At 60.7% G+C, this 23,428-nt stretch overlaps 2 protein-coding genes across 2 annotated transcripts; one reads left to right on the top strand and one right to left on the bottom strand.

Moving 5' to 3' along the window:
• Positions 1-175: 175 nt before the first annotated feature.
• LOC142496864 (G patch domain-containing protein 3-like) lies at positions 176-9,231 on the bottom strand. The gene is given in 10 exon segments (XM_075603898.1): positions 176-898; positions 1,017-1,144; positions 2,542-2,594; positions 2,597-2,669; positions 2,671-2,720; positions 7,231-7,405; positions 7,741-7,807; positions 7,809-8,139; positions 8,426-8,769; positions 8,858-9,231. Coding segments are annotated over 9 exon segments (1,419 nt in total). The 5' UTR covers positions 8,766-8,769; positions 8,858-9,231; the 3' UTR covers positions 176-696.
• LOC142496865 (nuclear migration protein nudC-like) lies at positions 9,127-22,303 on the top strand. The gene is given in 10 exon segments (XM_075603899.1): positions 9,127-9,444; positions 11,790-11,867; positions 12,037-12,231; positions 12,657-12,722; positions 13,390-13,503; positions 15,321-15,357; positions 15,360-15,514; positions 15,829-15,912; positions 20,710-20,828; positions 21,872-22,303. Coding segments are annotated over 10 exon segments (945 nt in total). The 5' UTR covers positions 9,127-9,399; the 3' UTR covers positions 21,924-22,303.
• Positions 22,304-23,428: the final 1,125 nt, after the last annotated feature.

Here is a 23,428-nt window from a genome sequence, read left to right as displayed (position 1 = left end):
GGTGGGGGGGGGAAGCGAGTCGCCCTCACTGGAGGCAGGGGGGGGGGGGAGAAAGGGAGTCTCCCTCACTGGAGACGTGGTCACTGCGGTCAGAATATTCCCATTTAATGATCACCCTCACACCACACATGGAACTGCAGGAGGTTGGTGCCAGCAGGATATATACTACAAACAATACAAATATAAAAAATTTATTCAGAAAATACAATAAAAATGAGAGTGAAGGTCTCGCTGGGAAACCAGTCCCTGCAAGATACTAACAAGTTACAAACACCAAGCGATGGGAACAAGATCAGACCAAACTGCCAGCAAAGCGCCAAAAATGCCCATGAGGCGACTGCAAAGCTTGTGCCCGGGCCCGTGTTGGGCTTCTGAAATCCATGAGTGGCACGATAACACGGGCAGATGTGTCAGTACAGGTGGGCCCCTCAGTCTCACCTCTGCGCCACCTCACTCTTTGTTAATGTTGTCGCTGATGCCAAGGTGTGTGCAGGTTCTCTCCCAGCTGCCCACATTTGCCATGGTCAGCCAGCTTAGACCCTGTTCATGGTCTCTGATGCCAAGGTGTGTGAGAAAGGGGGGGGGGCGAGAGATGGGGCACCTCCCATCGCCATGTTGTGCCAGCTTTCAGAGTCACGTCGGGTTGTCTCAGAAACCTCAAGTGCCAGCTCTGTGTATCCACACTGCGTGGTTCTCTCAGGTGCCCAATTGTGCCCCAGATAAGTCCATGCCCCCAGTGCCCGCTCTGTAACCCCGGTACTTCATGGCTGTGGGGGGCTGGCGTCGGAGCAGAGTGTCTCCCCTGTCCTCTGCCCGTGGCTGGTCATACACCGTGGAGATGATGTTGGGGGGTTTCCTCTGCAAGGAGCAGAATCTCTGCAGCTTCTCACCATGGTACCTGCAAGGGACAAATCATCAGGACCCCTGTACCACCTCACCTCTCCAGGCCTCACACCCTCTCCCCTCCCCAGGCCCACGCTCACCTGCAGGCCTCCCACCCTCCCCTACGCACTTACCCTAGGCCCCGTCTGCACTTGGGTTTCTTCCCCTCGTTCTCCAGGGCTTCTGGCATTCCTGCCCCTCTGGCACCCAGACCACTGCCTTCCCTCCAACCTTGGCGCTCCATCACCTTCCGGCCAATGCCCTGAAAGTGGGGGAAATGGGGGAGAGAGGAGAGCGAGAGTGTGTGTATAGTGCTGTAAACAGCATACACAGCTACTGCAGTAACCGGTTATTGCATGCCTATGGGGCAATAAGGCACCAAGGAGATAGGTTACCATCACTCTGATAAGCTATTACAATGTCTCCATAAAGAAAAATAAGGTACTATACAGAGTTGTCGCTGCTGTAATAAAGTTGTTATAGAGAGGCTATAAGGCACTCAGTGGGTATACTGTCGCAAAGTATTAGACACTTGACAAGTTGTTACTGCAGCCAACGGTTACAGTCACTAGAGGCGGATTACCGGCAGGAAGTCATATAGGAGCAATAAGGCACTTAGGAATACTGCGAAACATCGCAGATAAGAAGTGACTGTGACAGTTTAACGTCTGCCCAATAAGTTACTGGAATGAAAAGGATTCCCGTTTGGCTGCACTGCAGAACACCCTACAGGAGTCAAAATTATATACTTCAATTGTATGTTTAAAAATAAATCGCGTCCTTTGAAAAACGGCAAAAAGAAAGTTGATAAAATCCTTTAGAAATGTCGATGGGTGTGCGCTTAAATAGAAAGCCGTAACGTGTGTGCGCACCACAGGTAGCATCAGATATTGTACACTTTACTGTACGTCAGTATGAGTACACGTGGGATTGCACACGAAGGAGAAAGGCCTCGTGCTGCTCTTATATCCGTTTCAGTGACCCCTGCCTAATTAACTACAGGAGCGCCCACGTTCCGTTACCAATTTAGAGCAGAGAGAAATAAGACATGCAATGAATCCGCTTGGAAGTCATTTTGATAGCGGGGCCCACAATTTAGTGGGTGAGGCTCAACACACCTGGTGATTGGAATTGGCACATAATAAAATATAAGTTAGTTGGGGTAGAATAATCCCTCTAGGCTCACAAACAGTCCTACCTCTAGATACCATATATAGAGATTATTCGATATGGGGCACGCATGTATAATCTCTGGTGCGGTATCTGACTCATATATCTTGATACTGTCTCTGCTAGGTGAGAACTGACAGAGGCAAAATGAAATAGCAAACTCCTATGCCAGAGCGCTGTGCTTCCCACGGACGCAGTCTCCCCAAGCCCCCGCACACACCTCTCCGATGGGCCAGTGACACACGAGGTGACGTCAGGCGCACGTTTCTAATCGGCTTCATCAGGGGCACAATAATGCACTCCGGTGGTGGGTTACAATCAGGCAATAATACCTGCTATAAGGCACCCGGGAGGTAGGTTATCGCCCTAATAGCATCACGGACATGAAAAAGTAAAGCCCGGAAATCCCCCCCATAAGACGTCTATCCCCCAGTCTGGACCCCACAGACATCATGTATCTCTCTTTACATCTCCCCCCCCCCCGCTCACCTTGGTGTGTCGTTCGAACACCCCCAGCCCGCTCGCTTCCGCAGCCCCCGAAGCCCCTCCCGCCTCCTCCCCTCCAGGCGCATCTTCAGGAAGTCTCGGGCGTCCTTGTCTCCAGCGCCGGCCTCGTACATATCCGCTCATATCAACGTCCCAATCGTCAGCCGTCTGCTCGTCAAAATCTGAGAGGAGGCAAGGGGGCGAGGACGAGAGGGGCACTATAGCACTGTTGGGCAACTCCAGTCCTCAAGGGCCACCAACTAGCCGGGTATTAGGGATATCCCTGCTTCAGCACAGGCGGCTCAATCATTCTGGTAGAATAAGAACCCCAAGGAGAGCACTCGCGCACTGAATGGTAGAACAGGTAAACCAGATACCATGTGTTGATGTAGAGGGATGTGGAGTGAATAATAAAACTGTATCTTCTTTATTTGAGTCGTAACTCTAAACAATAAAATATTTGGGAACGCTGTGTGTCAATTGTGATAATGATTGAGCCAGTATACAGCAAAGTTAAAATTGGACGAGTGATCCAGAGAAGCAGTCCCTGTGCTATCTAAACTCCTAGGTGAAACTACTGCTGATGTGAGCAGCTGCCCAGATCAGTATACGCCCCACCGTAGTGTATAGTAGGTGATATAGTTATATACCCTAAGTTAGGGATATGGCCACGTCCACACAGAGGTAGATAGTCACAGTGGACAAATATGAGGCCCAGAGACAGATATCAGTGCGTATCAGTAGTTATTAAAAACAGTACACTAGTAGTGCCTGTTAACATGTGAAAACTCCAAATCGTGGAGTAACATAGATAGGTTAAGGCACCTAAAGCAGCATGACTAGCTCCCCTTAATGCTCGTAGGGCTACCGCAGTGTTCTCCCGGGAGGGCATATACAAACATAAGCACAGGTGAGTAGTCACAGTGAATATATGTGTCACAGGTGTATCAATAATACCATGACAATACACAGATAGTGCCTGTTCAAATGCATAGATCCAACAATGAGGACCTTAGGATGCCCTGCCTGCGTGCAGGCAGTATGGGGAGGCAGGATCAATAGCTGCTTACACAATGCACGATAGCGTGCCTGATAACATAAGACATATAGTCATGTGTGCGTCCATATATAGTGTAGATAGCAGAACAGTGCACAAGTAGTGCCTGTTAACATGAGCCAAGTAGGTATCACGGGATACATTCGTCCTTACTCCACGGGCAGACCTCTATATGGGTGGCCGGGCACCAACAGCTGAAGACCGGGTGCTCAAATTATAACAGCCAGAGGTGCGCTCGTGATAAAAACAACTATTTACAAAATGCTATGATCGCAAAGCCCATTTCGGAAGGCTGCAGGGGATAGGAAGCGCTCCAATCGCGACGCGATGTCCCGCCCCTCTGACGTAATGACGTCATCAATCATTCTGACTGAGTCACCTGCGCTGAAGCTGGGATATCCTCAAAACCTGACCTGTTGGTGGCCCTTGAGGACTGGAGTTGGCCGCCCCTGGTCTATAGCAATTCCCTATACCTTATTTTATTTATTTATAAAATGTTTTACCAGGAAGTAATATATTGAGAGTTACCTCTCGTTTTCAGGTATGTCCTGGGCACAGAGTTATGATGCCAAATAATACATAGTTACAATTACAGTTACATAAGTGAACGGGATTATAATTATATACAAGACATTGCATGCACAGTTAGAGATAATATATATTACTAGCTGAGAGACCCGGCGTTGCCCGGGATGTAATGTTCCCGTTCCTCTCTCTCCTCCCCCCTCTCTCTGTTTGTCCCCCATTCACATCAATCCAGTCCCCCCCCCTCCCTCCCTCCTTTACAGCTTCATGTAGCGTGTGTGCGTCAGTCACTGTGTGTTTGCTCGCGCGTCAGTGAGTCTGAGGCAGAAACACAAACACACACAGACTGACTGACGCACACACAGTCAGTGTGTGCCTCAGTCAGTGTGTGCGTGCGTCAGTCAGGCTTTGTGTGCGCGTCAGTCAGTGTGTGCGTGCGTGCGGCAGTCAGTCAGTGTGTGCGCGCGGGGCGTCAAAGGCAGGGGGGGGGCGTCAAAGGAGGGGGGGGCGTCAAAGGGAGGGGGGGGGGCGTCAAAGGGAGGGGGGGGCGTCAAAGGGAGGGGGGGGCGTCAAAGGGGAGGGGGGGGGCGTCAGAGGGGGGGGGGCGTCAAAGGGAGGGGGGGGCGTCAAAGGGAGGGGGGGGGCGTCAAAGGGAGGGGGGGGGGGCGTCAAAGGGAGGGGGGGGGGCGTCAAAGGGAGGGGGGGGCGTCAAAGGGAGGGGGGGGCGTCAAAGGGAGGGGGGGGCGTCAAAGGGAGGGGGGGGCGTCAAAGGGAGGGGGGGGCGTCAAAGGGAGGGGGGGGCGTCAAAGGGAGGGGGGGGCGTCAAAGGGAGGGGGGGCGTCAAAGGGAGGGGGGGGCGCGTCAAAGGGAGGGGGGGGGGCGCGTCAAAGGGAGGGGGGGGCGCGTCAAAGGGAGAGGGGGGGGGCGTCAAAGGGAGAGGGGGGGGCGTCAAAGGGAGAGGGGGGGGCGTCAAAGGGAGGGGGGGGGGGCGTCAAAGGGAGGGGGGGGCGTCAAAGGGAGGGGGGGGCGTCAAAGGGAGGGGGGGGGGCGTCAAAGGGAGGGGGGGGGGGCGCCTCAAAGGCATGGATTCCTCCCCCTGCATTCCTGCAGTGGACAGGAGGGGGGGGGCAGTGGACAGGAGGGGGGGGGGGCAGTGGACAGGAGGGGGGGGGGGCAGTGGACAGGAGGGGGGGGGGGCAGTGGACAGGAGGGGGGGGGCAGTGGACAGGAGGGGGGGGCAGTGGACAGGAGGGGGGGGCAGTGGACAGGAGGGAGGGGGCAGTGGACAGGAGGGGGGGGCAGTGGACAGGAGGGGGGGGGGGCAGTGGACAGGAGGGGGGGGGCAGTGGACAGGAGGGGGGGGGCAGTGGACAGGAGGGGGGGGGCAGTGGACAGGAGGGGGGGGGCAGTGGACAGGAGGGGGGGGCAGTGGACAGGAGGGGGGGGCAGTGGACAGGAGGGGGGGGCAGTGGACAGGAGGGGGGGGGGCAGTGGACAGGAGGGGGGGGGGCAGTGGACAGGAGGGGGGGGGCAGTGGACAGGAGGGGGGTGGGGGCAGTGGACAGGAGGGGGGGGGCAGTGGACAGGAGGGGGGGGGGCAGTGGACAGGAGGGGGGGGCAGTGGACAGGAGGGGGGGGCAGTGGACAGGAGGGGGGGGCAGTGGACAGGAGGGAGGGGGCAGTGGACAGGAGGGAGGGGGCAGTGGACAGGAGGGGGGGGCAGTGGACAGGAGGGGGGGGCAGAGGACAGGAGGGGGGACAGGAGGGGGGACGCAGTGGACAGGAGGGGGGACGCAGTGGACAGGAGGGGGGGGCAGTGGACAGGAGGGGGGGCAGTGGACAGGAGGGGGGGCAGTGGACAGGAGGGGGGGGCAGTGGACAGGAGGGGGGGCAGTGGACAGGAGGGGGGGGCAGTGGACAGGAGGGGGGGGCAGTGGACAGGAGGGGGGGGCAGTGGACAGGAGGGGGGGGGGCAGTGGACAGGAGGGGGGGGCAGTGGACAGGAGGGGGGGCAGTGGACAGGAGGGGGGGGGGCAGTGGACAGGAGGGGGGGGCAGTGGACAGGAGGGGGGACAGGAGGGGGGACGCAGTGGACAGGAGGGGGGGGCAGTGGACAGGAGGGGGGGGCAGTGGACAGGAGGGGGGGGCAGTGGATAGGAGGGGGGGCAGTGGATAGGAGGGGGGGGCAGTGGACAGTGACACACACACACACACACACACACACACACACACACACCTCAGTTGATGCGCCCTTTCTTTAGTTCCGTTTGGCGCCGGAGGTGGGGGAGCGACACCTACCTGTACTTCCGGGCGCCGCCACCGTCTGACTCGGCGCCGCGAGGGAGGAAGGGGGTCCGCCATCTTACGCGCCGCGTGGCAGCTGCGGGAAGCGAGGTGATTTGGAGCGGGGAGGGGGGAGAGGTGATTTGGAGCGGGAGAGGTGATTTGGAGCGGGGAGAGGTGATGCCGCTGGGGAGGGGGAAGAGGTGATGCCGCTGGGGAGGGGGAAGAGGTGATGCCGCTGGGGAGGGGAAGAGGTGATGCCGCTGGGAGGGGGAAGAGGTGATGCCGCTGGGGAGGGGGAAGAGGTGATGCCGCTGGGGAGGGGGAAGAGGTGATGCCGCTGGGAGGGGGAAGAGGTGATGCCGCTGGGGAGGGGGAAAAGGTGATTTGGAGAGGGGAGAGAGGTGTGTGTGTGTGTGTGTGTGTGTGTGTGTGTGTGTTAGTTATTTTTTTGGACCTTTGGCCCGTCACTCCGCCTCAGGCCAATGAGAGGTGTGGGGGGCGGGCCAAGGGGGTGGTGTGAGTGTGTGAGGCCAATGAGAGGTGTGCGGGGGCCGGGCGGGCCAAGGGACCAATGAGATTGCCGCTAGGGACACCGGACATCCAGCAGGCAGGCATGCATGCATGCATGCAGGCAGGCAGGCAAACATACAGTGCTTTCACTAATATATATATATTATAGGCGTATGTATCAGTTACAGACCAGATTAAAATGTGAGACAGCCTTAGTTTTAAAAGAACCCTCTCCCGATTAGGATTCCCGCCCTGCAGAGCGTGCCGCATGCAGACTGCTCCGCAGTGCGGCTGCGTTCAGCTAGGTGACGTACCTCCTTCCTGTTCCTTCCAGATCTGTGCGTCCGTGTAGAAGACGAGGCCGGAGCCGCCCTTCTCCCACTTCAATTCCACCTCCTCCTCATACAGACGCTCCTCGCAGCGCTCCTGCCCTGTGATGTCCTCGTGCAGAGCCTCATGGCGCTCCCACTCCTCGCATGTGTCATCGTCCTGCACAAGGACAAGAAACATGGCGCTGGGTATGGCGGTTACCCTGCAGTGGGAGGGGCGTGCCCTCTCTATCACCTTGCGTGTGCACTGGCCCCATGTCCCACAGCTCCCTGATACTGTCACACTGCGATGGGAGGGACAGAAGCTAAATCAGACACATTCCCTTTCTGTCACCGCGCAGGGGTAGGGGAAGACGCCACCATTGCCTTTGTCTGTGTCACCCTGCGGTGGAAGAGACAGACTATGTCCCATTGCTCCACTCTCTCTGTGTCATTCCGCAGGGGGGGGGGGGGGGTACAGACTGTCTCATATGTGCCCCATATCATTGCACTCACATCCTCAGAGTGTGACTCGGCCACGGGCTCCCTCTCCTCGCTTTCTCTACTTCCTCCTGTGCTGGCCCCCAGCAGTGATCTCCTGTCCGCTGGCGGTGTACACCCGCTCCGCGCCCCTCGTCATCTCTGTTCCCGCGTAGCTGAAGGGAACCCGCGCGTACAGCCGGCCAGAGCCAGGGAAGCGTAACCCCAGCCTGGTGATGAGACGAGGGGGGAGGCGACAGGAGCGGATCAGCTGCAGGAAGACCCCCAGGGGGGTGCCCACATTCCCCTGCTGCATGAGTGCTGGAGGGTTCAGCTCAGACGCCCTGCGCAGCTCTGCCAGTGTCACCCGCTGCTCCTCCACAGAGCTCCTGCCCTGTAGCTCCTGACGGGTCTTATATGGGAAATCTGGCGGGTCTGCGAGAGGGGAAGACACCCAAAAATTAGTTCCCACACACCAATACTTAGACAGCACCCATTCAAATAATTAGACAGCACCCGAATAATGATAGACTCCAATAATTAGAGACCTTCCAAATAATGATAGAGTACTAAAAGTTAAAGCCCCCCAAAATGAGACAAAGGACAATCATTGGAGACTCCCAAATATTGACACAGGGCACCCCTCCCCCAAATAATGCCCCACCCTGCCCTGTATAACTAGACCCCTTGTATATACCAGCCCCCCCCCGGTTGCAGGTACCTGTCTCCGGTCCCCCCCGCACCCTGCGGATATCACACCGCCCCGGGACCTGCTTCCCGTCCGTATCCAGCCACGGTTTCCCGGCATACATCTGCAGAAAGGCCTGGGCCCGCTCCGGCCGCACGGACACCAGGCAGCAGCAGGTCCCCACATCCTCCGGACCTCCCCCACCATCCGAGCCTCCATCCCGGGGCCGCCGCTCGGGTCGGTGCCGGTAGTGGAAACACACGAAGCCGCCGCTCTCCGTGAACTGGCTAAAGTAGTGGCGGAGCTGGGCCGCACGGAAACGACGGGGTATTCTGCTGACTATACATAGCACCGGGTCACCAACTGCCGCCATCTTACTGGGGGAGACAGAGCTCAGTCATGTGATGCGACGCCATCTTAGTGGTGGATTAGGTGCTCTGATTTTGGGATGGGGCGCCATCTTACTAGGGGAAAATAAGTCGATCAGTGGATGGGCTACCATTTTTCTAGGAGATGTGTTGCTTTGATCCTGAGTCGGGCCGCCATCTTACTAGAGGAAGAGAGAGCATTGTCATGTGATGCGCCGCCATCTTACTAGAGGAAGAGAGAGCCTTGTTACCCGATGCGCCGCCATCTTACTGGAAAAACTATTATATATTGCCCTCACAGTGAGAATGACCCGAGACTGCCCTGTACTCTCATTGGTTGCTGCTCCCCGCACATGCTCAATCCGCCCCGTGCTGACCAATCACGGCTGCATAGCGGAACTCTGACTCTCGAAGTTTCTGTCGCGTTGCTCTGGCAACCGCTTCAGCGCGCGTGCATCAACCGCTACTCCCTCCACTCATTGATCCGCGCGCTAAGCCCGGGCTCTGCGCTGATAGGTTGTGCGCTGCGGAAGGGGCGGGGCTATCTGGCACCCGGAAACGGTGTGCTCCGGGAGGTGTGTGAGCGTGTCTGCGGGAGCCGGCGAGCATGGCGGGGCCGGAGGACGAGCGCTTGACGGGATGCTGCTGGCAATGGCGCAGCAACACGAGGGCGGCGTGCAGGAGGTGAGGGACCCGGAGATCCACCCATCCCCATGAGGGACCAATTACCCTCCGCCTCATTAATTACCCCATCTCACTATCTGCCTAATCAATTACCTCCCCCTCACTACCTGCCCCATCTCACTATCTGCCTCACTAATTACCCTCCGCCTCATTAATTACCCCATCTCACTATCTGCCTAATCAATTACCCCATCTCACTATCTGCCTCATTAATTACCTCCCCCTCACTATCTGCCTCATCTCACTATCTGCCTCATTAATTACCCTCCCCTCACTAGCTGCCCCATCAGTTACCTCCCCCTCACTAGCTGTCCCATCAGTTACCCTCCCCCTCACTAGCTGCCCCATCAGTTACCCTCCCCCTCACTAGCTGCCCCATCAGTTACCCTCCCCCTCACTAGCTGCCATATCAGTTACCCTCCCCCTCACTAGCTGCCCCATCAGTTACCCTCCCCCTCACTAGCTGCCCCATCAGTTACCCTCCCCCTCACTAGCTGCCCCATCAGTTACCCTCCCCCTCACTAGCTGCCCCATCAGTTACCCTCCCCCTCACTAGCTGCCCCATCAGTTACCTCCCCCTCACTAGCTGCCCCATCAGTTACCCTCCCCCTCACTAGCTGCCCCATACAGTTACCCTCCCCCTCACTAGCTGCCCCATCAGTTACCCTCCCCCTCACTAGCTGCCCCATCAGTTACCCTCCCCCTCACTAGCTGCCCCATCAGTTACCCTCCACCTCACTAGCTGCCCCATCAGTTACCCTCCCCATCTTTAGCTGCCCCATCAATTAGCACTAGCTGCCCCATTAATTCCTTCCCCCTCACTAGCTGCCCCATTAATTACCCTCCCCCTCACTAGCTGCCCCATTAATTACCCTCCCCCTCACTAGCTGGTGTATAGGGAGAGGTATTAGCAGCGGGGTGTTAGGATGTATAGGGAGAGGTATTAGCAGCGGGTGTTAGGATGTATAGGGAGAGGTATTAGCAGCGGGGTGTATAGGGAGAGGTATTAGCAGCGGGTGTTAGATGTATAGGGAGAGGTATTAGCAGCGGGGTGGTATAGGGAGAGGTATTAGCAGCGGGGTGTTAGGGTGTATAGGGAGAGGTATTAGCAGCGGGGTGTTAGGGTGTATAGGGAGAGGTATTAGCAGTGGGGTGTTAGGGTGTATAGGGAGAGGTATTGGCAGCGGGGTGTTAGGGTGTATAGGGAAGGGCTCGCGCCCCCACCTTTCCTGTGAACAGGCGTCAAATGCCGCACCAGCTCATGTGACATCACGTGAGCCAGCAGCATCATGTGACGCATGTTACCATGGCAACGTGTCCAGAAGCCGGCTGAGTCCCGGTAAGTAGGTTGCAGAGGCCTCGCTTCGTCCCCCCGGCATTTAATTTAAATGCCTCAGGGAAGAGCGCGGCGCTCTGCAAATGCCGCCCCCTGCACCCTATTTGCGCACCCCTGGTCTACACCATAAAACTCACCAGGGAAGGCTAAAATCCCTTAGTGTGCAGCTTAGAGGAGAGGGGGGATATGATGGAAACTTTTAAATACAAAAGTACAGGAGGGAAGCATATTTCAGAGCAACAAGTGCTACACGAAGAGGTCATTCTCTGAGCCTGGAGAGAGGCTCACCTCGGTGTGAGGAGGTGCTGCCCGCAGGCTCGGGGGTTCATGGTAAAGACCCCGCAGGGAAGGAAGCAGTTAGAACAGTGGGGATTCCAAAGGGCTTTGGATAAAGGAGGAGGTTACCCGGTGACCCGAGAATAAGACAGCTTGCAGCAGAATAAGAGACTGTTGAGCCTCGCCCTTCCCTAACCTCTAATGCTACTAATATGGTAGGAAATAATTGCGCACGTTCTAGTTATAAAGCCGGCTGCCGCTTACTTGGGCACTTCCCTAATAGGAAGCCAAAGATCAAATCGGTTGACATTTCGTCGCCTCTCTGCCCATCACTTATTGAAGAGTCTGGCAGAAACCTCACATTTGAGGTCTCCACCACCTCCCCTACATTGGGAAAGGTTATGTATATATACACACCACGCGCAGCAGAGGTTATCCCAGCCACTGGTAGCGCAGAATGTCACAGCCGCTCGGTGGGATTCAGTGGTCGCTATGAAGCTGGATATCCCATCGTAACGCGGGAGCAAGAAATGGGAGCGGCGGGGGGACTCGCGTCTGGGGGCTACGGTGGGGCGGGCGCGCGCCTGGGTAGCTGGGCTCGCGCCTGGGGCACGGGCGGTGTGGTGGGGCGCGCTCGCATCTGGGGCGGCGGGTCGGGCTCGCGCCTGGGTGGCGTGGCGGGCTCGCGTCTGGTGTGGTGGGCTACCAAACACTCGCTGTCTCTCCTCCTCAGCTGGTGAACACGTTCTTCAGCTTCATGAGGCGCAAAACTGACTTCTTCGTGGGTGGAGAGAGCGGCGCGGCCGAGAAGGTAAGGACGGGAGGGAGGCCGCTTAACACCTCACTGCTGAAAGGGTGGGGGGTGCATGGATCAGCCGCCCAGTGGAAGAAGCACAGCAACTGAGTGTATATTTGCATGGCAGAGAAGGGGCAGTGAGGACCCTCCTGGTGACAACAGTATCTCTCCCCCCCCCCCCCAGCTCATCCACCAGGTGTTCAGCCACCACAACCAGCTGGCGCGGGCGTCCCGGGAGCAGAAGGAAGCAGAGCGACAGGAGCAGGCAGAGCGGCGAGAGAAGGCGGCGAAGCAGAAAGCGGCGGCGGAGGCGAACGAGCCCAGGATCACGGAGCTAACGGACGAGGAGGCGGAGAGACTCCAGAAGGAGATTGAGCAGGTGGGATTAGATTGTGAGCTCTTGGGGATCTAGCGAGCCTGTCCATATCTGTTGTAATTCTACGGGGATCCTCACACACCGCTGTACTGCGCTACAGAATTCGGGGGTGCTGTCAAACGATGGTCATGGAAAGGGGGTAACCCACCGTTACGGTGCAGTCCCCCATAACGGCTACAAGACCACCTTTTATAACTAGCTGTAACCATGCTGAAAGCAAAGATTGGGCTTCTCCCTGGAAATTATTGACAAATTCTACATCTGTGGGAGCCTCTGTATTTCAATCAAGAGTGTCCTTAATCGCTCTGCACCCTGTGCTCCTCACAGAGCCAATAGAAAGAAATGAGGGGGTGAAAACACAGACTTGGGAGGGGTTTGATTTCCTCTTAAGTCAGCGCCAAATTTTTATTTTATTATTTTTGACTCAGACCAAAGCAGAGGAGCGGGACCAGAAGGCGCCGGAGAAAGCAGAGGATCCGGCCGAGCCAAAGAAGGTGACTGGATGGGAGCGCTGCACCCCCCCCCCTACCCGAGCGTGCAGCACCGCTCCCCTGCCCCCCCCAACTACCCGAGCGGTCTACCCGAGCGTGCAGCACCGCTCCCCTGCCCCCCCTACCTGAGCTTGCAGCAACGCTCCCCTGCCCCCCCCAACTACCCGAGCGTGCAGCACCGCTCCCCTGCCCCCCCTACCTGAGCTTGCAGCAACGCTCCCCTGCCCCCCCAACTACCCGAGCGTGCAGCACCGCTCCCCTGCCCCCCCTACCTGAGCTTGCAGCAACGCTCCCCTGCCCCCCCCAACTACCCGAGCGTGCAGCACCGCTCCCCTGCGCCCCCCCCTACCCGAGCGTGCAGCACCGCTCCCCTGCCCCCCCAACTACCCGAGCGTGCAACACCACTCCCCTGCGCCCCCCTACCCGAGCGTGCAGCACCGCTCCCCTGCCCCCCCCTACCCGAGCGTGCAGCACCACTCCCCTGCCCCCCCTACCAGAGCGTGCAGCACCGCTCCCCTGCGCCCCCCCCTACCCGAGCGTGCTGCGCTAGAAGCGCTTGTGTTGCAGCTGGAGGGTGTGGCAGGTTCGGGGGAGATGTGACACAGGTGAATGCACGGGGGGGGGGGGAGATCAGAGTGAGTTTTAGCTGCCGTCCATTTGTATTGTCCAGGACACAGACTCTGAGGAGGAGGATGAGAAGGACAAAGGCAAAATAAAGCCAAACTCTGGGAACGGAGCCGACCTTCCCCACTATCGCTGGGCACAGACCCTGTCCGAGGTGGATGTAAGTGACATTAAGTGGTGTGCTTGTGGGGGGGGGGGGGGAGGAGGGCGGTGTGCTTGCGGGGGGGGGAGGAGGGCGGTGTGCTTGCGGGGGGGAGGAGGGCGGTGTGCTTGTGGGGGGGAGGAGTGCGGGGGGGAGGAGGGCGGTGTGCTTGCGGGGGGGAGGGAGGAGGACGGTGTGCTTGCGGGGGGAGGGAGGAGGGCGGTGTGCTTGCTGGGGGGGGAGGACGGTGTGCTTGCGGGGGGGAGGAGGACGGTGTGCTTGCGGGGGGGAGGAGGGCGGTGTGCTTGCGGGGGGGAGGAGGACGGTGTGCTTGCGGGGGGGGAAGAGGACGGTGTGCTTGCGGGGGGGGGGAAGAGGACGGTGTGCTTGCGGGGGGGAGGAGGACGGTGTGCTTGCGGGGGGGAGGAGGACGGTGTGCTTGCGGGGGGGGAGGACGGTGTGCTTGCGGGGGGGGAGGACGGTGTGCTTGCGGGGGGAGGGAGGAGGACGGTGTGCTTGCGGGGGGGAGGGAGGAGGCGGTGTGCTTGCGGGGGGGGAGGAGGACAGTGTGCTTGTGGGGGGGGAGGGAGGAGGCCGTTGTGCTTGCGGGGGGAGGGAGGAGGCCGGTGTGCTTGCGGGGGGGGGGAGGAGGCCGGTGTGCTTGCGGGGGGGGAGGAGGACGGTGTGCTTGCTGGGGGGGGAGGAGGACGGTGTGCTTGCGGGGCGAGGGAGGAGGACGGTGTGCTTGCGGGGGCGAGGGAGGAGGACGGTGTGCTTGCGGGGGGGGAGGAGGACGGTGTGCTTGCTGGGGGGGGAGGAGGACGGTGTGCTTGCTGGGGGGGGGAGGAGGACGGTGTGCTTGCGGGGGGGAGGGAGGAGGACGGTGTGCTTGCAGGGGGGGAGGAGGGCGGTGTGCTTGCGGGGGGGGAGGAGGACGGTGTGCTTGCGGGAGGGGGAGGAGGACGGTGTGCTTGCGGGGGGAGGGAGGAGGACGGTGTGCTTGCGGGGGGAGGGAGGAGGACGGTGTGCTTGCGGGGGGAGGAGGGGACGGTGTGCTTGCGGGGGGAGGGAGGAGGACGGTGTGCTTGCGGGGGGGGGATGAGGACGGTTTGCTTGCGGGGGGGAGGGAGGAGGACGGTGTGCTTGCGGGGGGGGGGGAGGTCGGTGTGCTTGCGGGGGGGGGAGGAGGGCGGTGTGCTTGCGGGGGGGGAGGAGGGAGGGCGGTGTGCTTGCGGGGGGGGGGGAGGAGGGTGGTGTGCTTGCGGGGGGGAGGAGGGAGGGCGGTGTGCTTGCGGGGGGGAGGAGGGAGGGCGGTGTGCTTGCGGGGGGGGGGGGAGGAGGGTGGTGTGCTTGCGGGGGGGAGGAGGGAGGGCGGTGTGCTTGCGGGGGGGGAAGGGCGGTGTGTGCTTGCAGGGGGGGGGAGGAGGGCGGTGTGCTTGCGGGGGGGAGGAGGGCGGTGTGCTTGCGGGGGGGGGAAGGGCGGTGTGCTTGCAGGGGGGGGGAGGAGGGCGGTGTGCTTGCGGGGGGGAGGAGGACGGTGTGCTTGCAGGGGGGAGGAGGGCGGTGTGCTTGCGGGGGGGAGGAGGGCGGTGTGCTTGCAGGGGAAGAGGGCGGTGTGCTTGCGGGGGGGGAGGAGGGTTGTGTGCTTGGGGGGGGGGCGGTGTGCTTGCGGGGGGGGAGGAGGGAGGGCGGTGTGCGCTTGCAGTTATATTTGGCGATGTAGTAGTGTCTGGCACATTGTTTCCATTATTTGACAAGTTAGTGGATTCTGGTGCATATTTTTGGCAAATAACGCAACGTTCTAAACCCCCACGCCCCCCCCCCCCTTCCCAAAGCTGGCGATCCCGTTCCCCGTCTCCTTCCGACTAAAGGGGAAGACGTGCAGGTCGATATCCGCAGGAAGCACCTGACCGTGGGGCTGAGAGGGCAGCGCCCCCTGGTGGACGGGGAGTTGTGTAACGAGGTGAAGGTGGAGGAGTGCTCGTGGTTAATAGAAGACGGGAAGGTGGTGACTATACACCTGGAGAAGGTGAGAGAGGGGGGGGGGGGTGTCCTAAATATATCCATGTATCCCCTGTATGGGGGGAAAGGGGGTGCTGTCTGTGTCCCTGCTCCGTCTGCTGTTCCTGTACACACCGTTCTGCATGTACACCCTGTCCAGCATATACACCCTGTCCAGCAGCCCCCTCTGCTATTCCTGTACTGACCTCTGCCCCTGCTTGTCTCTACAACCTCTCCCCCTCCCCCACCCCCTCCCCCACCCACACACACAGTGTGCTCACTACACCTGTGTGCAAGACGCTGTGCATGTGACAGCATGGCCGCCTCCTGTCCCCCCCACAGATTAATGTGATGGAGTGGTGGAGTCGCATCGTGCAGACCGACCCGGAGATAAACACCAAGAAAATAAACCCGGAGAACTCCAAGGTAATGATCGCCGCACACGGGGAGCACGGCGCGCTCTCTCCCACCCCACCCGGGGAGCACGGCGCGCTCTCTCCCGCCCCCACACCCACACGGGGAGCACGGCGCGCTCTTCTCCCGCCCCCACACCCACACGGGGAGCACGGCGCGCTCTCTCCCGCCCCCACACGGGGAGCATGGCGCGCTCTCTCCCGCCCCCCACACCCACCCGGGGAGCACGGCGCGCTCTCTCCCGCCCCCACACCCACACGGGGAGCACGGCGCGCTCTCTCCCGCCCCCCACACCCACACGGGGAGCACGGCGCGCTCTCTCCCGCCCCCACACGGGGAGCACGGCGCGCTCTCTCCCGCCCCCACACGGGGAGCACGGCGCGCTCTCTCCCACCCCCACACGGGGAGCACGGCGCGCTCTCTCCCACCCCCACACGGGGAGCACGGCGCGCTCTCTCCCACCCCCACACGGGAGCACGGCGCGCTCTCTCCCACCCCCACACGGGGAGCACGGCGCGCTCTCTCCCACCCCCACACGGGGAGCACGGCGCGCTCTCTCCCACCCCCACACGGGGAGCACGGCGCTCTCTCCCGCCCCCACACGGGGAGCACGGCGCTCTCTCCCGCCCCCACACGGGAGCACGGCGCGCTCTCTCCCGCCCCCACCCGGGGAGCACGGCGCTCTCCCACCCCCACCCGGGGAGCACGGCGCGCTCTCCCACCCCCCACACGGGGAGCACGGCGCTCTCTCTCCCACCCCCACCCGGGGAGCACGGCGCGCTCTCCTCCACCCCCACACGGGGAGCACGGCGCTCTCTCTCCCACCCCCACACGGGGAGCACGGCGCTCTCTCTCCCACCCCCACACGGGGAGCACGGCGCGCTCTCTCCACCCCCACACGGGGAGCACGGCGCGCTCTCTCCCACCCCCACCCGGGGAGCACGGCGCTCTCTCTCCCGCCCCCCACCCGGGGAGCACGGCGCTCTCTCTCCCACCCCCACACGGGGAGCACGGCGCGCTCTCTCCCGCCCCCACCCCCCACACGGGGAGCACGGCGCGCTCTCTCCCACCCACACGGGGACCACGGCACGCTCTCTCCCGCCCCCACCCGGGGAGCACGGCGCGCTCTCTCCCGCCCCCACACCCACACGGGGAGCACGGCGCGCCTCTCTCCCGCCCCCACACGGGAGCACGGCGCTCTCTCTCCCGCCCCCACCCCCACACGGGGAGCACGGCGCGCTCTCTCCCGCCCCCACCCCCCACACGGGGAGCACGGCGCGCTCTCTCCCACCCACACGGGGACCACGGCACGCTCTCTTCCCGCCCCCACCCGGGAGCACGGCGCGCTCTCTCCCGCCCCCACACCCCACACGGGGAGCACGGCGCGCTCTCTCCCGCCCCCACACCCACACGGGGAGCACGGCGCGCTTTCTCCCACCCACACGGGAGCACGGCGCGCTCTCTCCCCGCCCCCACCCCCACACGGGGAGCACGGCGCGCTCTCTCCCGCCCCCCACACGGGTGAGCACGGCGCGCTCTCTCCCGCCCCCACACGGGGAGCACGGCGCGCTCTCTCCCGCCCCCACACGGGGAGCACGGCGCTCTCTCTCCCGCCCCCACCCGGGGAGCACGGCGCTCTCTCTCCCACCCCACACGGGGAGCACGGCGCGCTCTCTCCCTCCCACCCCCACACGGGGAGCACGGCGCGCTCTCTCCCGCCCCCACACGGGGAGCACGGCGCTCTCTCTCCCGCCCCCAACCGGGGAGCACGGCGCGCTCTCTCCCGCCCCCACACGGGGAGCACGGCGCTCTCTCTCCCACCCCCACACGGGGAGCACGGCGCGCTCTCTCCCGCCCCCACACGGGGAGCACGGCGCGCTCTCTCCCGCCCCCACACGGGGAGCACGGCGCGCTCTCTCCCGCCCCCACACGGGGGCGCTCTCTCCCGCCCCCACACGGGGAGCACGGCGCGCTCTCTCCCGCCCCCACACGGGGAGCACGGCGCGCTCTCTCCCGCCCCCACCCCCACACGGGGAGCACGGCGCGCTCTCTCCCACCCCCACACGGGGAGCACGGCGCGCTCTCTCCCGCCCCCGTCCACGTGTAACGCGGCGCTCTCCCCCATCCACGTCTAACGCGGGGCTCTCCCCCATCCACGTGTAACGCGGCGCTCTCCCCCCATCCACGTGTAACGCGGGGCTCTCCCCCATCCATGTCTAACGCGCCGCTCTCCCCCATCCACGTCTAACGCGGGGCTCTCCCCCATCCACGTGTAACGCGGGGCTCTCCCCCATCCACGTCTAACGCGGGGCTCTCCCCCATCCACGTGTAACGCGGGGCTCTCCCCCATCCACGTGTAACGCGGGGCTCTCCCCCATCCACGTGTAACGCGGGGCTCTCCCCCATCCACGTGTAACGCGCAGCTCTCCCCCATCCACGTGTAACGCGGCGCTCTCCCCCATCCACTTGTAACGCGGGGCTCTCCCCCATCCACGTGTAACGCGGGGCTCTCCCCCATCCACGTGTAACGCGGCGCTCTCTCCCCATCCACGTGTAACGCGGCGCTCTCCCCCATCCACGTCTAACGCGGCGCTCTCCCCATCCACGTAACGCGGCGCTCTCCCCCATCCACGTGTAACGCGGCGCTCTCCCCCCATCCACGTGTAACGCGGCGCTCTCCCCCATCCACGTGTAACGCGGGGCTCTCCCCCATCCACGTGTAACGCGGGGCTCTCCCCCATCCACGTGTAACGCGGGCGCTCTCCCCCATCCACGTCTAACGCGGGGCTCTCCCCCATCCACGTGTAACGCGGCGCTCTCCCCCATCCACGTGTAACGCGGGGTCTCCCCCATCCACGTGTAACGCGGGGCTCTCCCACATCCACGTCTAACGCGGGGCTCTCCCCCATCCACGTGTAACGCGGGGCTCTCCCCATCCACGTGTAACGCGGGGCTCTCCCCCATCCACGTGTAACGCGGGGCTCTCCCCCATCCACGTGTAACGCGGGGCTCTCCCCCATCCACGTGTAACGCGGGGCTCTCCCCCATCCACGTCTAACGCGGGGCTCTCCCCCATCCACGTCTAACGCGGGGCTCTCCCCCATCCACGTGTAACGCGGCGCTCTCCCCCATCCACGTGTAACGCGGCGCTCTCCCCCGTCCACGTGTAACGCGGCGCTCTCCCCCGTCCACGTGTAACGCGGGGCTCTCCCCCGTCCACGTGTAACGCGGCGCTCTCCCCCGTCCACGTGTAACGCGGCGCTCTCCCCCGTCCACGTGTAACGCGGCGCTCTCCCCCGTCCACGTGTAACGCGGCGCTCTCCCCCCGTCCACGTGTAACGCGGGGCTCTCCCCCGTCCACGTGTAACGCGGGGCTCTCCCCCGTCCACGTGTAACGCGGCGCTCTCCCCCGTCCACGTGTAACGCGGCGCTCTCCCCGTCCACGTGTAACGCGGCGCTCTCCCCCGTCCACGTGTAACGCGGCGCTCTCCCCCGTCCACGTGTAACGCGGCGCTCTCCCCCGTCCACGTGTAACGCGGCGCTCTCCCCCGTCCACGTGTAACGCGGGGCTCTCCCCCGTCCACGTCTAACGCGGGGCTCTCCCCCGTCCACGTGTAACGCGGCGCTCTCCCCCGTCCACGTGTAACGCGGCGCTCTCCCCCGTCCACGTGTAACGCGGCGCTCTCCCCCGTCCACGTCTAACGCGGGGCTCTCCCCCGTCCACGTCTAACGCGGGGCTCTCCGTCCACGTGTAACGCGGCGCTCTCCCCCGTCCACGTGTAACGCGGGGCTCTCCCCCATCCACGTGTAACGCGGCGCTCTCCCCCGTCCACGTGTAACGCGGGGCTCTCCCCCATCCACGTGTAACGCGGGGCTCTCCCCCATCCACGTGTAACGCGGGGCTCTCTCCCATCCACGTGTAACGCGGCGCTCTCCCCCATCCACGTGTAACGCGGGGCTCTCCCCCATCCACGTGTAACGCGGGGCTCTCCCCCATCCGCGTGTAACGCGGGGCTCTCCCCCATCCGCGTGTAACGCGGGGCTCTCCCCCATCCGCGTGTAACGCGGGGCTCTCCCCCATCCGCGTGTAACGCGGGGCTCTCCCCCATCCGCGTGTAACGCGGCGCTCTCCCCCATCCGCGTGTAACGCGGCGCTCTCCCCCATCCGCGTGTAACGCGGCGCTCTCCCCCATCCGCGTGTAACGCGGCGCTCTCCCCCATCCGCGTGTAACGCGGCGCTCTCCCCCATCCGCGTCCAACGCGGCGCTCTCCCCCATCCACGTGGAACGCGCCGCTCTCCCCCATCCGCGTGTAACGCGGGGCTCTCCCCCATCCGCGTGTAACGCGGCGCTCTCCCCCATCCGCGTCCAACGCGGCGCTCTCCCCCATCCGCGTGTAACGCGGCGCTCTCCCCCATCCGCGTCCAACGCGGCGCTCTCCCCCATCCGCGTCCAACGCGGCGCTCTCCCCCCATCCGCGTCCAACGCGGCGCTCTCCCCCATCCGCGTCCAACGCGGCGCTCTCCCCCATCCGCGTCCAACGCGGCGCTCTCCCCCATCCGCGTCCAACGCGGCGCTCTCCCCCATCCGCGTCTAACGCGGCGCTCTCCCCCATCCACGTGTAACGCGGCGCTCTCCCCATCCGCGTCTAACGCGGCGCTCTCCCCCATCCACGTGTAACGCGGCGCTCTCCCCCATCCACGTGTAACGCGGCGCTCTCCCCCATCCACGTGTAACGCGGCGCTCTCCCCCATCCACGTGTAACGCGGCGCTCTCCCCCATCCACGTGTAACGCGGCGCTCTCCCCCAGCTGTCTGATCTGGATGGGGAGACGCGCAGTATGGTGGAGAAGATGATGTATGATCAGAGACAGAAATCCATGGGCCTCCCGACCTCGGAGGAGCAGAAGAAGCAGGACATCCTGAAGAAGTGAGGAGGGGCGGGGGGGTGTTTTACAATGCAGGGATAGTCCTGTGTAGGGCCCCACTGACCCAGTGGTGTAAAAGGATCTGTCCCACCTAGGACCAAAGCCGCTTGTTTCATGCGTTAAAGCAGGGGTTGTCAACCGCAGCCCTGAAAGGCCACCAATAGGGCAGGTTTCTGGGATATCCCTGCTTCAGCACAGGTGGCTCAATCTTTGACTGCATCACCTATGCTGAAGCAGGGATATTCTGGAAACCTGAATAGGGTTGTCTGGGAGCTCAAAAGCTGTGACCCTTCGTGTCAATCCATACAGAGGTTTTAATCACACAGGGGACACAATATAATTGAGATATAATTACTCCAATTCAATAACACATGAAGAACATATTGATCCCTTGGTGAAGGTTTGATCCATTCCCCTCTCCTTAGGGCTTTCCTTAAAGCGGACGTACTCACTGTTAGTCCCCTGTGGGCCTCACGCGCGCAAACACATTTACAGTCCAAGAATTGAAAAAAATATGTTGTGTGGTGCACAGCAACAAAACCAGGTCGTAACACAAAATTTTGCGCCAAAAACCAATTCTTACCCAACATGCAACCGTCCTACGACTGCACCAATCCCACGAGTCGCATACGTCCTACGACTACACCGCGTCCTAGTTACCCACATTTAGTCCCGCCTCTCCTCGATATGCGACTCGTGGGATTGGTGCAGTCGTAGGACGGTTGCACGTTGGGTAAGAATTGGTTTTTGGCGCAAAATTTTGTTACGGATTGTGTATAAAATGTTTGTTTTTAACATTAGGTAACTCCTTGATAAAGTGCCTGCAAGCGCGAAACGCGTAGGAGGGCTGTACTCTTGCCGTTTTTAATGCAGTTGTAACAAATCGATGTTTTATTTGCCACACGACCTGGTTTTGTTGCTGTGCACCATACAACATATTTTTTTCATATTCTGGAAACCTGGCCTGTTGGGGGCTTGAGGACTGCAGCTACCCACCCCAGGTGTAAAGGGTCAGTCCCCCTAATGTTGCTGGTCTTTATTGCAGGTTCATGGAGCAGCACCCAGAAATGGACTTCTCCAAGGCAAAGTTTAACTGAATCCCCTTCTCCTGCGCCCCCCGGAAAAGGAGCTGACATTAAAGTACTATCCGTCCCGTGGAGGCTCCAGGTTACATTAAAGTGAAAGCACTCACCCACATCACACCCTCACTGCAGCTTTTATTACCAGTGTGTGATAGGTCATGCTGCAGAGCTTCTCTTCCCAGAAGTCTCAGCGAGAGACGTGTACATCACTCCGTGCTGTGTGGAAGGAGTAAGGCTGCACAAACACCAGCCGCGTTATATAGTGAGTGTTGGCAGCAAGTAATAAGTGACTGTAGCAAACAGGAAGTGTGTGTATAAAATATTGTGTGTGTGTGTATAATGCTGTACACCTGCCCATGCATCGATATGCCATAAACAAGATATGAATTACACAATTGCTTATGTATTTATTGGACGTGTGCAGTGTAATTGTCTTGTTTAGAGGGGTTGGTATGTTTAAGTGGGACGGAGGGCAGTGTCTCCCCTCTGTGCCATGATGCAGTCCTGCTCGTGTCCTGTGTGCTACCAGAAAGTGAATGCACATTACTGCCCCGGGTCTGGCTGGGAAGGGGTTACACTGCAGAGCATCGCAGCCTGAGATCCCCAGCAGGTGGGGGATAGATGTGGTTCTGGTGGAAGTCAGCTCTGCAGCCCATACTGATACTGCACATGGAGATAGACTGGAATAACCAGCGCTCACTGCTCCCTTATCCTGCTCTCTGCTATTGTAGCAGCCACGTTGAACCCCCATACCCTACAGCAGGGGTCTCGCACTCAGTCCTCACGTGCCACAAACATGACAGCTTTTATGGATATCCCTGCTTCAGCACTGGTGGCTCGGCCACCTGTAGGCACAACAAAATGAAAACTAACCGCCCCAACCTTAATGATCTACAGTCGATGTTATGAAGCTGTATAAGGGAATACACAAACATGAACACACAGAGCCCTCATTCACACATTATTACAGTATATAATGCCAGACTTAATGGTCTCCCAATACAATGTTAACATTAGATGGTGTAATACACCTAGGCTGTATATCAGGGTGTGTACCTGATAGGTATCAATAATTATGCCTATACCAGGTACATCACCCTGATATACAGCCTAGGTGTATTACACCAGCTAATGTTAACATTGTCTTTGGAGACCATTAAGTCTGGCATTATATACTGTATATGTGTGGATGAGTGCAACTTTTGGGAGACTTTCTGATCCCCTTGGATCATTTTGTGTACATAGGCTCAGCCACCTGTGCTGAAGCAAGGACATCCATAAAACGTGGCCCTCGAGGACTGGGTTCGAGACCCCTGCCCTGCAGCTTTAAGCCCCTTCTCACCGCAGAGCCAGCACACCAAGGTATATAGTTACAGATCCCACCCGAGCCGTGAAAGTGTTAAGGGAAAGCACACGGACGCCAGGACAAAGCTTCACCATATAAAGAGGTGACATTACAGAAAAGATGACATGACCAAGAGATAAGAACGTTCTAGAAAAAGTGTCTTTAAGGCTGTCCA

This window comes from Ascaphus truei, chromosome 6, assembly GCF_040206685.1.
Source record: "Ascaphus truei isolate aAscTru1 chromosome 6, aAscTru1.hap1, whole genome shotgun sequence".
Lineage (NCBI taxonomy): Eukaryota > Metazoa > Chordata > Amphibia > Anura > Ascaphidae > Ascaphus > Ascaphus truei.
This window is presented reverse-complemented; position numbering and strand designations above follow the sequence as displayed.